This window comes from Pleurodeles waltl, chromosome 4_1 (assembly GCF_031143425.1).
Source record: "Pleurodeles waltl isolate 20211129_DDA chromosome 4_1, aPleWal1.hap1.20221129, whole genome shotgun sequence".
Classification (NCBI taxonomy): Eukaryota; Metazoa; Chordata; class Amphibia; order Caudata; family Salamandridae; genus Pleurodeles; species Pleurodeles waltl.
In genome coordinates, this window is record NC_090442.1 from 664,179,214 (window position 1) to 664,194,739 (window position 15,526).

Consider the following 15,526-nt stretch of genomic DNA (forward strand, 5'->3'; position numbering starts at 1 on the left):
CCTTTTAATATCCCTATAAACAGCACCTTTTTCCACGGCTCTCCCCGTTCGTCCTCACTGACAGCAAATTCTCCTCCAGCAGGAATTCCTTCATTTTCTTCTCTCTCCACATGCTCCACTTCCTCCACCTAGACAGTAAGCTACAACATTCTTTGCCCCATTTACATAATTTACTACAAAGTTGTATTCCATAACACTTACCAACCACTGTGATATTCTGTGCCTCCCCAAACTCCTCTCTTCCACATTTAAACAAGTGTAGAGGGGTTCTATGATCAGTTATCATCATAAAGGGAAAACTTACATCGTACCTGAAATTTATTCCCAAGCATCAAGCTAGGACCTCCGTTTCAGTGGTGAGTGTGATCCTTATGCTCTTGCAATTGCCTTGAAACAAAACCAGTAATTCTTTCCTGATCATGTACCTTTTGTGACAAACCTCTTTGAGCTGCATGTTACGGACATTCATAGTGACAAATGTATTTTTGTTGATGTCAAATGACCAAACAGAGCATTGGCAATTGATCTTTTTACCTTCCAAATCACATTTTCACACTCAAATCCCGTACACCAGTTTAAATAGGTGGCTCTGGTGGGGGCCTAAGGCACTCATTTTTGGGGACTAACACTTATTTTTCCACTTCAGACATTTCCTCAAATGCAACAGAGGGAAACAAAGGGGAAAGAAGGAGGAAGAGAAAGATAGAAAAAACATCAGAAAGGGCGAAAGCAAAAATCCACAACAGTGAGATAAAGGTGCAGGTAGTGTCTGTCAGTAGGTTAAAGAGGCCTGGGGTGGATGCAAGATTGTGCAGTTTGCCAACATCTAAAAGCACCGGCCGCTGGCTTCTCAGCGGAGGTTTGGAGACTGACACTCATTCATTTATCAATTAAACACTGCCCCACACAAACACCATGCTCTTCAGTAACCGCCTCATTGGTTCTACCACTTTTGCAAAGTTACACACATTAGTTTCACAATACTCTGTTAATCCAAAGAAAGACTTCAGCTGCTCTTTATTCTCTGGTTGCTTGGCCTCCTCTATGGCGTTCACTGTGCTTTTTCTGGTTTAATTTCCTCACCTGATAGATATCTCAAGCACCAGAGAAGTTACCTTTCTTTCAGTAGCACTTTCCTTTTTTATGCCCATTCAATGCTGTTCTACCCTTTTCAATACCTGCTCTGCAATCTGTCATGCTACTCTCGTGATCTTCCTACCATAAGTATGTCATCCTGAAAACGCAACACCCTTTCGATACCCTCAAAAATCTGCGTGGTTCTCTGGAAAACAGCCAAAACTGATGCCAGGCCAAATCGCTTTTTACAATACTTAAGGGCCCTAAGTGATGTCACAAACAAAGTCAAAGCTTCCAACCCTTGATGTAAGCTAACCTGGTGGTAAGCTGCTGACATGTCAAACACCACACTGCCTTCCAGATAAAATTGAAACCACTGCAAGGCAGACCCACAGGATAGTGTGAGGGAGAGTATTAAGTATATCAGAGAGGTCAATCTGCCTATCTGGTCAACATAATAGTGAGAGGAACAGTATTGAGAGTACCAGAGAGGTAAATCTGCCAATCTGGTCAACAGGATAGTGTGCAGAATGGTATTGTGTGTATCTGAGAGGTCCAACCGCACTAAAACAAAAGACTGCCCCCTATCAGCCGACATTCTAAGGTCATCACAAACTGACACCAGCGATGTTTCCATGCTGTGTGCCGGACAAAAGTCAGATTGCAAAGAATCTAGTATTTGATGTTACTCCAAAAATCCTAATGTTAACTTGTTGACATATTTTTCCAATATTTTTATGGGAAAAGACAGCAGTGAAATTGGTCAGAATTTGCTCAAGTCAGGTGGATCAGTACTGGGCTTTACATTAGAGAATCTACCAAAGCATCATCTGGGACTGAGGCATTAGCTGACAAGCTGTTACACACCTCCTGTACTTGTGGTTCAAGGTCCGAAAAGGCCACTTCCCAAACCCCTGTTGGAATATGATGGAAAGTTGAGCAAGAGGTGAAAACAGGTAGTTTCTCTAAACAAACCTACAGAAAGAGGATCAAAATACTTGAGGCCAGGATTAACCTGAGAGAGGCCCGAGACAGCTGTGTCTCCCCCTTTTGCAACCCCATTGTAATGGAGAGAGAACACAATTGTTGCAAATGGCAGCATTTGTTTCTTTAAAGAAGTTCAGAAGTTTGTCAGAGAGAGATTGAGGTTGCTCAGAAATCTGCTCTGAACAAAATGGACTATGAAAAAAAACTCTTTAGAAGAGTTCCTTACTGCCAAGATCGTATTTATTTATATGATTTAAGCTTAAAAAGATGAGTTAGTACTCTTTGCCTTTCTACTGGAGAGCGTAACCTATTCACATTGCAAGGAACAGTTCTCAAAGTGATAAAATAATTTTAATCTGAAAAGTCTATACCTTGAGGAAATGTTGTGAACTAAATAACCACAGAAAAATATATTGTATTATATATTACATGAAATAAGATAATGTACTTACAATCAATATTAATATGAATTTTAATAAAGAGGTAAGAAAATAAAGGGTATGTCATTTTGAATGAAAGAAAGAGCTGAAAAAGGAAACCGCAAAAGATAAACAAAACAAATATAATAAGAAGCGAGACATACCTACATGAGAGGCAAAGGTTTAGGGTAATGGAACCACATGCCATCTGTACTCCAAAATGGGTCGGAAAAGGGTTCATCCTAACACCTATGAATTTCCCAATTTTGAGCATATTTGTGTATACTTAAGCAGTCAGGAAAGGTACTAGAGAGTGTCCGTCAATCATTGAATCAACCATTGAATTTATAAAGCGCGCTACGTACCCGTGAGGGTTTCAAGGTGCTGGGGGGGGAGGGGGTAGAGCTGGTGTTACTGGTCGAAGAGCCAGGTCTTGAGGAGTCTTCTGAAGGTGAGTAGGTCTTGAGTCTGTCGCAGGTTGGTGGGGAGGGTGTTCCAGGTTTTGGCTGCGAGGTATGAGAAGGATCTGCCGCCGGAGGTCTTTCTTCGGATGCGGGGGACGACGGCGAGGGCGAGGTTAGTGGAACGGAGCTGACGGGTGGGGGTGTAGAAGTTGAGTCTGTTGTTTAGGTAGGCTGGTCCGGTGTCGCGGAGCGCTTTGTGAGCGTGGGTTAGGAGCTTGAAAGTGATCCTTTTGTCCACGGGGAGCCAGTGAAGGTTTCTCAGGTGGTGGGAGATGTGGCTGTGGCGGGGTACGTTGAGGATCAGCCGGGCGGAGGCGTTTTGGATACGTTGGAGGCGTAGTAGGTCTTTTGCTGGGATGCCTGTATAGAGTGCGTTGCCGTAGTCCAGCCTGCTGCTGACGAGGGCCTGTGTCACTGTTCTTCTCGTTTCTGTCGGGATCCACTTGTAGATTCTGCAGAGCATGCAGAGTGTGTTGTAGCAGCAGGAGGAGGAAACTGCGTTGACTTGTTTAGACAAGGTGAGGGAGGAGTCGAGGATGAAGCCCAGGTTGCAAGCGTGGTCGGACGGTGTCAGCGGGGTTCCTAGTGCGGTGGGCCACCAGGAGTCGTCCCAGGCAGAGGGGGTGGGTCCGAGGATGAGGACCTCCGTCTTGTCCGAGTTCAGTTTCAGACAGCTGTTTCTCATCCATTCGGCGATGGATTTCATTCCCTCGTGGAGGTTGGTTTTGGCGGTGTGGGGGTCTTTGGTGAGTGATAGGATGAGTTGGGTGTCGTCGCCGTATGTGAGAATGTTGAGGTTGTGTTGTCGGGCCACCTCAGCGATGGGGGCCACGTGAGATGTTGAACAGCGTCGGGCGGAGGGATGAGCCTTGGGGGACGCCTCAGATGATGTTGGTGGCTTCGGAGCGGAAGGGGGGGGAGGCGGACTCTCTGGGTTCTGCCGGAGAGGAATGAGACGATCCAGTCGAGGGCTTTACCTTGAATTCCGGTTTCGTGGAGGCGTGATTTCAGGGTGCGGTGGCAGACTGTGTTGAAGGCGGCAGATAGGTCCAGGAGGATGAGGGCTAATGTTTCGCCGTTGTCCATCTGGCGTCTGATGTCGTCTGTGGCGGCGAGAAGGGCAGTTTCGGTGCTGTGGTTTCGTCTGAAGCTGGACTGGGAGGGGTCTAGGATGCCGTTGTCTTCGAGGTGGCTGGTTAATTGTGCGTTGACGATTTTTTTCAATCACCTTTGCTGGGAAAGGGAGCAGGGAGATGGGTTGGAAGTTCATGAGGTCGTTGGGGTCCGCTTTGGGCTTCTTGAGGAGGGCGCGGATTTTGGCGTGTTTCCATTTTTCAGGGAATGTCGCTGTTTCGAAGGAGATGTTGATGACCTTCCGTAGTTGGGGGGCGATGGTGGAGTCGGCTTTGTTGTATACGTGGTGGGTGCAGGGGTCTGACAGAGAACCTGAGTGGATGGAGTTCATGATCTTGCATGTCTCTGTGTCGTTCACGTTGGTTAAGGAGGTCAGGTGGTTTGCACAGGTGGAGTGTTCAGGGGTGGGGTCTGGCGTGGGAGAGGTGTCAAAGCTGTCGTGGATGTCGGTGATCTTCCGGGGGAAGAAGGTGGACAGTGCATTGCAGAGTTCTTGGGATGGAGGGATGTTGTTGATGTTGGCGCTGGGGTTGGAGAGTTCTTTCACGACGCTGAAGAGCTCTTTGCTGCCGTGTGCGTTGTTGTCCAGGCGGTCTTTGAAGTGGGATCGTTTGGCTTGTCTGATGAGTTGGTGGTGCTTGCGGGTGGCGTCCTTGTGGGCTGTGAGGCTGTCAGGTGTGCGTTTGAGGAGCCATTCCTTTTTTAGCTTTCGACAGTTGCGTTTGGCATTTAGGAGCTCGTCTGTGAACCAGGCGGCTTTTCTTCTGGCTTGGTTGTCACCGACCGGGTTTTTTGAGTGGCGCCAGGGTGTTGGCGCAGTCGTTGATCCACAGGGTGAGGTTGTTGGCCGTGGTGTCTGGGTCGGTGGAGTCGGGGTGGGCTCTGGGCGAGGGTGTTGGTAAGCTGGTCTTTCGTAACTTTGTTCCAGCATCTACGGGGGTGGTTGTTGGGTGCGGTGGTGCTCGGTAGGTTTCTTGTAGGTGAAGTGGATGCAGTGGTGGTCGGTCCAGTGGAGTACGGTGGTATGGTTGAATGTGACGTGGGCGCTTGAGGAGAAGATGGGATTAGGCGTGTGGCCGGCGATGTGGGTTGGTGTGTTGACAAGTTGTCTGAGGCTGTGGTTGGTGAGGTTGTCGATCAGGGTAGTGGAGTTTGTGTTGTTGTTGTTCTCCAGGTGGAAATGTAGGTCCCCGAGGAGGATGTAATCCGTTGAAGTGAGTGCGTGGGTGCTGGTGAGGTCAGCGAGGGATTCGCTGAATGGTGCTCGTGGTCCGGGGGGGTCTGCAGATGAGCGTTCCTCTGAGAGTGGTGTTGGGGTCAGTGTGGATGCGGAAGTGTAGGAGTTCGGCGGACTTGAGGGAGTCGTCAGTGTGGGTGTCGACCTGAAGGGAGGATTTGTGGGGGATGGCTATGCCTCCTCCGATTCCATTTTTGCGGTCCCTGCGGATGATCTTGTAGCCGTCGGGGATGGCTATTGCGATGTCAGGCGCCGAGGAGTCGTTCCACCAGGTTTCGGTAAGGAAGGCTACATCTGGGGTGGTGGAGTCGAGCAGGTCCCAGAGCTCGATGGCGTGCTTGCGTGCGGAGCGGGTGTTGAGCAGTATGCAGTGGAGGTGGTTAGGTTCGGCCTTTGTTGGTTTCCTTGTTCTGTCGCAGGTGAATCTGCAGGTGCGGCATGCAAAGGGTCCGTGGGTGTTCCTTGGTGAGGACTGGGAGCATGCTGTGATGCGGCCGGGGTTGAGGGCGTTGAGTTGGTCGGCCGTCTGGAGGTGCAGGGGTCTCGCGGACCAGGCGCAGACGGGTGCAGACGGGCTTGCCTTTGGTGTGCCGCGGCTGGCATAAGAGGAGGGGAGGGTGGGAGTGGCAGCTGGGAGGCGGGAGGGCCTGTCCAATGGGAGGGGAGGGGGGAGGGGCCGCAGGGGACGCAGCGGCGGGAAAAACAAGGCAAAGCAAGCGGTGAGGAGGAGGGGGGAGGCGGGAGGGGCCACAGGGGACGCAGCGGCGGGAAAAACAAGGCTAAGCAAGCGGTGAGGAGGAGGGGGGAGGCAGCAGGGGACGCAGTGGCGGGGAAAAAAACAGAAAAGGGGTGGAGCGCTGAAAAGGCAGAGCGGGGAGCAACCTGCCTGCTGTAGCAGGGTCAAAGGTTGCACCCTGTCACCGCGCCGTGGCTGGCATAAGAGGAGGGGAGGGTGGGAGTGGCAGCTGCGAGGCGGGAGGGCCTGTCCAATGGGAGGGGTGGGGCCGCAGGGGACGCAGCGGTGGGAAAAACAAGGCAAAGCAAGCGGTGAGGAGGAGGGGGGAGGCGGGAGGGGCCGTAGGGGACACAGCGGCGGGAAAAACAAGGCTAAGCAAGCGGTGAGGAGGAGGGGGGAGGCGGGAGGGGCCGCAGGGGACGCAGCGGCAGGAAAAACAAGGCTAAGCAAGCGGTGAGGAGGAGGGCGGAGGCGGGAGGGGCCGCAGGGGACGCAGCGGTGGGAAAAAAACAGAAACGGGATGGAGCGCGGAAAAGGCGGAGCGGGGAGCGACCTGCCTGCTGTATCAGGGTCAAAGGTTGCCGTAAATGTTTATCAGGCATAGAACAAGTCAGGTTCTTTTTAGGTATGGCTAGAGGTTAATTTAGTCTTGTTGATAGCCTCATGCAATTAAAAACATAAATAATAAATGCATACATTTATATATACAGAGAGGCTTTAAGTCATCTCTCAACGTCATCTCTTTAAGTCATCTCTCTAAGCCATCTCTCGGCGTCCAGTGGTCTGTTCTCCTGAGATTCAAATTTTGCTTGCACTCATCACAGCATATCACAGTGCATCATCCCTCTTCAGCCATTGACTCTCTTGCACTGTGAGTGGTGGCATTTTGCTTAATCAGATGTGCACATCTGTCTGAAAAGAAGTGCACTTAAGTACCAGGGCTGGTGTGTCTATACTGTACATGACCAGGGCTTTTTTCTTTCTTTTCTTTTTCCTTTTTCATATTTTTAGTCCTTGTGTGACAAACTGTATATTCGGGTTCCTATGATTCAAAGCCAATACTTCCTTGTCTTTGCATCAGTAAGGTTCATATTTTGTGTACTCGTTCAATGCACACCTGTCTGCTTAGAACACTTGTGTTGTATTAAAACGACATACAACGGTTTTCTTTTTCAGTTAAAATATGCTTCTGTAAGCATGTGGCTGTTACATTTAAGAAGTGGAATATATTTTTTTTCATTTTCTTTTTTGCAATAAAAATAAAAATAATGCACCATTTTTCCAGTACAGTTCTATTAGCTTTACCAGAGTTTGATTTATGTACGTGTTTGTTCTGCTGTAGGACCTACTACACCTTGCGATCTTATCTACCCCTTAAAAATGTTGCTTATGTCGTAAAACTTTACCAATCATGCCTAAATTCAGTAATACATATGTATATGCAGAGGCAAATTAGTAACTGATAGTTTTATATATATATATGCTTTGTGACCATTGCCTTTGTCTCAAAACAGATAAAGAATATGCTGCAATTCAAGAAAACAAGACTATTGAACTAGTTAAAACCAATAGGTCTGGGTGTGACATTATTGCTGGCATTTTTTAATATACAAATTAGATAATTAACATAAAAGTGTTCCATCGTTTACTCTGATACACATTATAATCAGTGTTCTTTTCAGTCCTTTTCTGGTGCAGTGCTCGATGGGGTTTCCTCTATGTATAATTAGATGTTTCTGAAGTGTCACATTGTATTTATGTTTTTATAGCAGTGGTTTGAATGTCAAAGTTGCGTATTGTGATTTGTTTTCGGCCTTCCCTATGTGGGCAAATCTGCTGTAAAAGTTCTAATAAGATGTGATCCTGACCTAAGACATTTCAACTAGGTTTCTAGGTGATTTTTTACTAGCATATCTATTTTCTCTTCTCAAAGGTGATGTTCGGCAGTTACCCAGTATTGATCCTGGTAATATGCTTGCTGATTTGTTTCAAAGCGCGAAATACATTCACTGGGCGATAGAACTCAGAACCAACCACAGAGCAGAGTCTCAACTCATTGTAGACAATGCCACAAGGTAGGACGGTTCTGCTTATCCCCGAATTGCATTATTATTTGCATGTATTGTACTGCATGACCAAGAACCGCGGCAGTGAAAGTTTTTACAGTTCTGCATTTGCCACATAACTGCTGCATGGTAACTCATAATTTTGAAGTGTGATAAAGGTCAGCAATGACTCAACCATATGGATATAGGTTTTGCCGTGCATGGTGAGAAGCATCATTCATAAATATTTATTTCTTTAATGTAATGTCGCAGAATAATATTTCATATTGGCATTATGCATTCATTCTGTGGCCTAAGCAGACTGTTCTCGACACATACTAATTCCATTTTTTACAGATTAACTCTTCTCCTTTGCTCTTAGTGGTGTAGCGTTTAAGCAACCCCTTTATTTCTGTCTTTGTCCCTTGTAATTGTGTCAAACTTCAAATATTTTACATTTGTCAACATATTCTAAATGCATTGTCAGTTCAAATCTTTGCACATTCAAAGATAGTTTTCAGTATCTAAACCTTATACCACTTATAGATTATTTTGGAACTCTAAAAATGTTTTAAAAAAGACAGGACAACAAATTGTGCCCTTTTACTGAAAATAATTTAAATTAAATATTCCATGAATTGCGACCTACTCCATGTGCCAAAATGTTTTTTCTTTTGAGAACTGAGTAATTCTGTTAAGTGGTTTTGCGTGTTAAATAATCATCTAAACACCAGCAGTTGTGCCACTCCGTATAATTTTAAAAAGAAAAGTGCAAAGGTAAAAACATTTGTCAGGTACAGAATTCTAGAGGGAGATGAAAAAGAAGTGTGTTTATAATAACACAGAATCGATTTATTAAATTGTGTTTACTTTTTGTTTAGATTTGACCTTTGAGACAACTTTAACTGAATAGCCAGACAATTGTTTTCCTAAAAAAATGAATTACGATATACATATACGGGCAGAGGCTTGTGTTTAGCGGGCTTCGTCCATTGGTCCCTTCACTTTTCATGACTGCACAAATCCTGTGCACATTGTTCACATTCACCTTAAAATAATTCCTTTCAGCCCACTTGGTAAGCTGGTTTAAAATGTTTTATTTATTTTTATATTAACTTTAAATACTTGCTCTTTATTGTGCATGCACCGCGTTATAAAGTTTGTGTTACAAAGTGTTTAAGTGACATTGCTGCTGCCTGTAATTTGAGTGCTTGGTTAGATGGCAATTTATTCTTCTCTCTTTTATAAACAGTACAATACAAAACATGGCACTACTGAAAATATTCTTGTTTAAAACATCACTTGTGAAATAGGTGCATTGATGAACGTTTTTCACATCCAAAATGTAATTACAAGCATAAGAAGGCCACATATATGTGATGCAATTTTTTTCATTTTGTTGCATATGCATGCACAGTGCACCGGAAGAATTAGAGACAAACTTTCCCTATTGCTGGAATAATGCCACGCCTATTATTCCCACAGTAGGGTAAGATACCTCATCTCTGTGTACGTAACCACTGTTTACGCTGTCATAATGCAGTGGGTAGTGCTTCACAAAATTTGTGTTCCCCACGTTTCTTGTGTTGGTTGAATGTTCATATCTTGCTACATATAGAATGCATGGATGCCCTTTGTGGGTATTAAACTACATTTTGCATGTTGATATTCTGTGGAATTGCACCACCAGTGCAATGTCACTTTCTGTCATTGAACAGCAATATTATGTGCCCCTGTTTATTATCTTTTGCAGAAATACAGTATGTGTGCGAATATATATGGGCGAGTAGTCCCTCTGCATGTTATATGTTGTGTGTCATTAGTCCTGACTTAATAGTGATAGGACAATAGGCAATAGTTAACACAAATAAGGAAAAACAGGAAATGGATTTGAGGGTATTATTTTCTGTCCTAATGAAAACCTGGTGCCCGTTGTTACCCAGTAAGAGACTAAAACATGTCTGCCCTTTTAAGGGTGTAATATAATTATACGCCGTGAACACCCCTTTTCTCTTTTTCTCTAAAGAGAAAAGGGATACCTGGGTGTCCCCTAAGTATTTGTATTTTATGATAAGACCTCAGTAGGCTAATATAAGTGCTCTCAGAACAAAATGGTTGAGCCCATCCTGGTTTTTAGGGACCAGGTGAGATCTGATGATGACGCAGGCAGAGGTCTTCAACACAACAATTAAGGTTGTCTGGGGGTTTCCTGTTAGCTGTGTCCTTAAGTTGTAACATACTTTTTTTGTGTACATGATATAGTGTGCCCATGGTGTATGTATGATGCAGAATTACATTAGTGGTAAATCATTCTGCTTCTGACAGTATTCCATGTTGATCCCTATGCCTTCCCTATATCATAGGAAGATTTTCATGTGTACACCTGAATAGAACTGATGTTGTTTATCAAAGTGTAATATATATATATATATGTGTGACAGAAAAAGTAAAGGAACTTCAGTTCTGGGTCTTCAGGTTAATCGAGAGAAAGAATGAAATCTGGTCAGTGGTACGATGCTTACCTTGCCTGTTCTATCTTTGAGCAAGGCATGTGGCTCATCCTGTCATTAGTTTATTACTCTTTTAACGTTGTTACATGTGTAGAAGGAGTAGCCATGAAAGATGGTTGGGGACGGTTCATGCCAAATATGTTTCCGCCTGCGTGGGTAAGGTTGTAAATGTTGTATGTATTTTCAAAGACAGTGCCTAATGAATAGAGCTATATGATGTAACAACTGAAAATGGTTGAACCTTTGTAGCTTACAAGGTTTGGAGTGAGCTCACTATGAAGAACTGTTTAGTTGTGTGCCTAAGATGACTTATGTAGTAGTAATGTCTACTCTTTTGTATTGCCCAGCTGACACACTTTGTGGCATTCCTTCACTGGAAGCTACGTAGATTCGACTGCCATTCTCTGGAAGAATTTAAAAGTTACTGGAAAAACTAATTTCTCATTTTTGTTTTTTGTGCTAATTTCAACAAAGTCTCTCTATGCCGAACTTTAAAACCAGAACAAAAATGGGAAAAAGTGGAGAATGTATGCAAACATGTATAACTAGGGATATTTTGTTTTAGGAACCATGATTTAATGTTCCTTCTAATGGGTTGAAGATGGGAAATAAATCAGATATTAACATGTTAGCAGTTAATTTGCTTTCAAGCCCCTGATTTGATTTTGCCTTGACTTATGTTTAATTGTTGGAGAAGTGGAGTAGATTTTTAGTCTAAGCTGGATGCAACAAAATATTATTTTTCAATGGCTAACAGTGGCTATGATTGCAGCAAAACCTGCCAACTTGGAGATGATGCAGCTATTTTAGAGGAGGTTGTGATATTATGGTGTTTTGTAATACAAAATATGAATGTGCTCAAGCATTTTCCAGCTATCTAAGGTTTTTTGAGTGAGAGCCAAGTCCAGAAATACTGTGCACAAATTTGACTCTGAGAAATAGTGTTTCACCAGCGCTAAGCCCAAAAGGCACCGTCATGTCAACATCTTTTTCATAACAAGCAGTTCTCGGTCATTTTCACTTAAATTTGCAATAGTGTACTGTGACCCAAGATTTTGGTATCTTGGAGTAATACGTTTACATGGATGTTGTCTACATTGAATCACTAATTATTGGCTAGTCACCATTGGTTTCATAGTCTTTAAAGGTAATGATCAATTACCAGTAGTATTAAGATTCAATATTGTACTTGGAATATTTACCAGGGCTATTTAAGTTTTATTGCAAATGTACTCTCTCATGGACATTTACTCTAATTAACTTCCAGTTTGATGGTTCAACTTTACCCAATATCATGTTAGCTTTTATTTGAGTTTGAGCCCACCCCGTTGCACCTTAAACATGTTTTAGCTGTAGAAACATTGTGTCATCTGAACACATTAATTTATATCCAAGATAATTTTTACTTTTTGGCATATCAGTGCTTTACCACTACTAGGCGGAAATAATTAGAGTGCATTGTTTAAGAAATGAACTGCTCACCAGCAGAGACGTCGCTCTGTCACATATCTGTTTTACCGAAAGAATGCACTGTTAAATATTGCTGTAAGCTGGAGAGATCCTCCTGCTATGTACAATGTAAACCTTCTCCATAATTAGTGTGAAGCAGTTGAAACCATGACCAGGTATAAGATCCAGTTTGTGTTGCCGGATTTCTTGCTCAGTTCAATGAAAATCTTGTGGGGCCCATGAAAGGGGCCTGTATGTGCACCAAGCAGTGGTGGATCTGAGTAGGTCTAGTGTAGAAGCGGTAATCAATGTGGCTCCATTTGCACCGTACTGTCTCTCACCCTCTTCCTTGCCTGCCCTGCGGATAGAACAAGAGCTGCCACAATCAGTGGCTGCTGCCAGGTCTGCTGCCTATGCAGTACAGTGTCTCCCAGTATAGTCTATGGGGAGCCTCTGTTTTGCTTTCTCCTTCCGTGTTTTGCTTCCATTCTTTGTAGGATATGAGATATAAATGTATATATATGTTCGATGGCATGTGTAGCTGCAGATACACATGCTGTGCACTGTTCCTGCCATCTAGTGTTGGGCTTGGAGTGTTACAAGTTGTTTTTCTTCAAAGAAGTCTTTTCGAGTCATGGGACCGAGTGACTCCTCCCTTTCGGCTCCATTGCACATGGGCATCAACTCCATCTTAGATTGTTTTCTTTCCGCCATCGGGTTCGGACGTGTTCCTCTTTGCTCTGTTATTCGAATCAGAAAAAGACTAAAAATCTTCGTAAAGCATCGGTATTGTTTGCGATCGGAAACATCTTGCATCAACACCGACGAGACACAGCTTCGGTGGCCCTTCAGGGCTTCCGCGCCCAGCCGGGGCCTGGTCTGCCCGACCATAGACGTTGTCGAAGCCTAATGGACCGGACCCCTTTCTGTTTCTGCCCACAGTGCCACGCTAAGTATCCCTCTACAGACCAACATCGTGTCTGTAATCTGTGTTTGTCACCGGAGCACAGGGAAGATACTTGCGAGGCCTGCAAGTCCTTTCGATCAAAGAAGACCTTGAGGGATCGGAGGGTGAGGCGGATGCAAATGGCGTCGAAAAGTTCAGAGCACCTCGACGTCGAAGAATAGGAGATGGCTATCTCCATCCAAGGATCGGACTCTGACGATTCAGACGGAGACCGACCACTTACAGCAGGCCAACACGTGAGTACGCCTGCCCCGACTCAAGCCCTCAGTCAGCCTAAGAAGCATAAGGCCTTGGGGACGCCACTGCCTGAAGGCCATGGCTCGACCAATAAAAAACAAGCGGTGACCAAGCAACACCTTCGGCACCGAAAAAGGCCAAAATCGTGACAAAGTCTTCAGACTCGAGCCGAGAACCCGTCATTGAAAAAAGTCAACACCGACTTGTCGAGTCGACGAAGCCTCGAAAAAGCCTTTCGGAGCTGAGGCCTTCCCTCAGCATGGGCATTTCGGTGCCGAAAAAACTAGATTCGGAGCCGAAAAAAGCCTTGTACACCGAGGAACATGGGCTCTCTAAGCAGCTAAAAGAGAGGCACAGATTTGAGGAGGAACTTCAAATGGAGGAGTTTGATGAAACGCAGGCAAAGATACAGATGCATAAGGATACTGGGAAGATCCAAACTGCCCCTCCTCTCAAATTCAAAAGAAAACTGGCTTTCCAGGGACGATCAGAGTCTGAACAGCCAAAGGCTAAAGGGCCCAGGGAAAAATTGCTGACTCGCCATTTTTCACCAGAACTTTCTCCTCCACATTCACCACAAAGAACAGTGTCACCTCCTGCCACGCCCACTGCACAGTCACCCACACACACTGTGCAGTCGCAAGACGATGCAGACCCTTGGGACTTCTACGATCCCCCTGTGTCGGACAATAGCCCTGAGTGCTACCCTTCAGAACCCTCTCCACCTGAGGATAGCACCTCATACACCCAAGTCTTGGCCAGGCCTGCTGCATTCCATAATGTAAGCATGCACTCAGAGCCATTGGAGGACGATTTTCTCTTTAATACCTTGGCCTCCACGCATGCTTCCTACCAAAGCCTGCCTATGCTCCCAGGCATGCTTAAACATGCCCAACAAGTTTTTCAAGAGCCTGTGAAAGGGAGAGCCATCACACCGTGGGTGGAAAAGAATTACAAGCCACCACCGTCTGACCCAGTGTTCCTCACATAGCAGTTGCCCCCGGACTCTGTAGTGGTTGGAGCTGCAAGAAAGAGAGCCAACTCAGTCATCTGGAGATGTACCACCTCCAGATAAGGAGAGTCGGAAGTTCGATGCAGCAGGAAAGAGGATAGCGTCACAGGCTGCCAATCAGTGGCACATTGCAAATTCTCAAGCCCTCCTGGCACGATATGACCTAGCTCATTGGGAAGAGATGAGCGATATCATCCAACATCTCCCTAAGGAATACCAAAAAACGGGCTCAGCAAGTGGTAGAGGAGGGACAGGCAATATCGAACAATCAGATACATTCGGCATTAGATTCCGCTGACACTGCCGCAAGAACAGTGAACACAGCAGTCACAATTAGACGACACACTTGGCTAAGATCCTCAGGGTTCAAACCAGAGATACAATAGGCAGTACTTAACATGCTATACAATCAACAACATCTGTTTGGACCACAAGTGGACACCGCCATCGAGAAGATGAAGAAGGACACTGGTACACCCAAAGCCATGGGCGCGCTCTACTCGTCCCGATATAGAGGGACATTCAGGAAACCGCAATATAGGGGAGGTTTCAGACCACAGCCTTCAGAGACATCCACCTCTCAAACAAAACCCACCTACCAATCCCAATATCAGAGAGGGGCGTTTCGCGGGTCCTTCAGTGGGACAATTCCCAAGGTCAAGAGGAAAATTTCAGCTCACTAAGTAGGCCACTAATAACAAGCAGTGACTTGCCCGTCACCCTCCCCCACAGGCACAGGGTCAACTCCAAGATCTAGTGTTGATAGACCGCCAAACACACTATACTCTTCAATGATGGAACTCTGTAAATTTAAACAAAGGGCGGCCTTTTCAAGACCCTGTGCGTCACGCCATTCTCACAACAGATGCATCAATGATTGGGAGTGGGGCACACCTCAACAATCACAATATACAAGGACAATGGGACAGTCAACAGAAACACCTACACATAAATCACTTAGAGCTGCTAGCAGTCTTCCTAGCATTTCAACCTCTTCTAGCTCACAAACACATTCTTGTCAAAACAGACAATATGACAACAATGTACTACATAAAAAAACAAGGGGGAACACACTCATCACAACTATGCCTCATAGCACAAAAGATTTGGCATTGGGCAATTCACAACAACATTCGCCTAATAGAGCAATATATTCCAGGCATTCACAATCAATTAGCGGACAATCTCAGTAGAGATCACCAGCAAACTCACGAGTGGGAAATACATCCCTAGATACTACAAGAATACTTTC

The 15,526-nt window shown here is 45.2% G+C and overlaps 1 protein-coding gene across 2 annotated transcripts in view; it reads left to right on the forward strand.

Moving 5' to 3' along the window:
* HELB (DNA helicase B) overlaps positions 1-15,526 on the forward strand; it is a 451,751-nt gene that overhangs the window by 215,927 nt on the left and 220,298 nt on the right. For both annotated transcript variants that reach the window (XM_069229147.1, XM_069229148.1), the window contains one exon: positions 7,988-8,129. In XM_069229147.1, the coding sequence (XP_069085248.1) occupies positions 7,988-8,129 (142 nt within the window). The remainder of the gene's footprint in view (positions 1-7,987; positions 8,130-15,526) is intronic.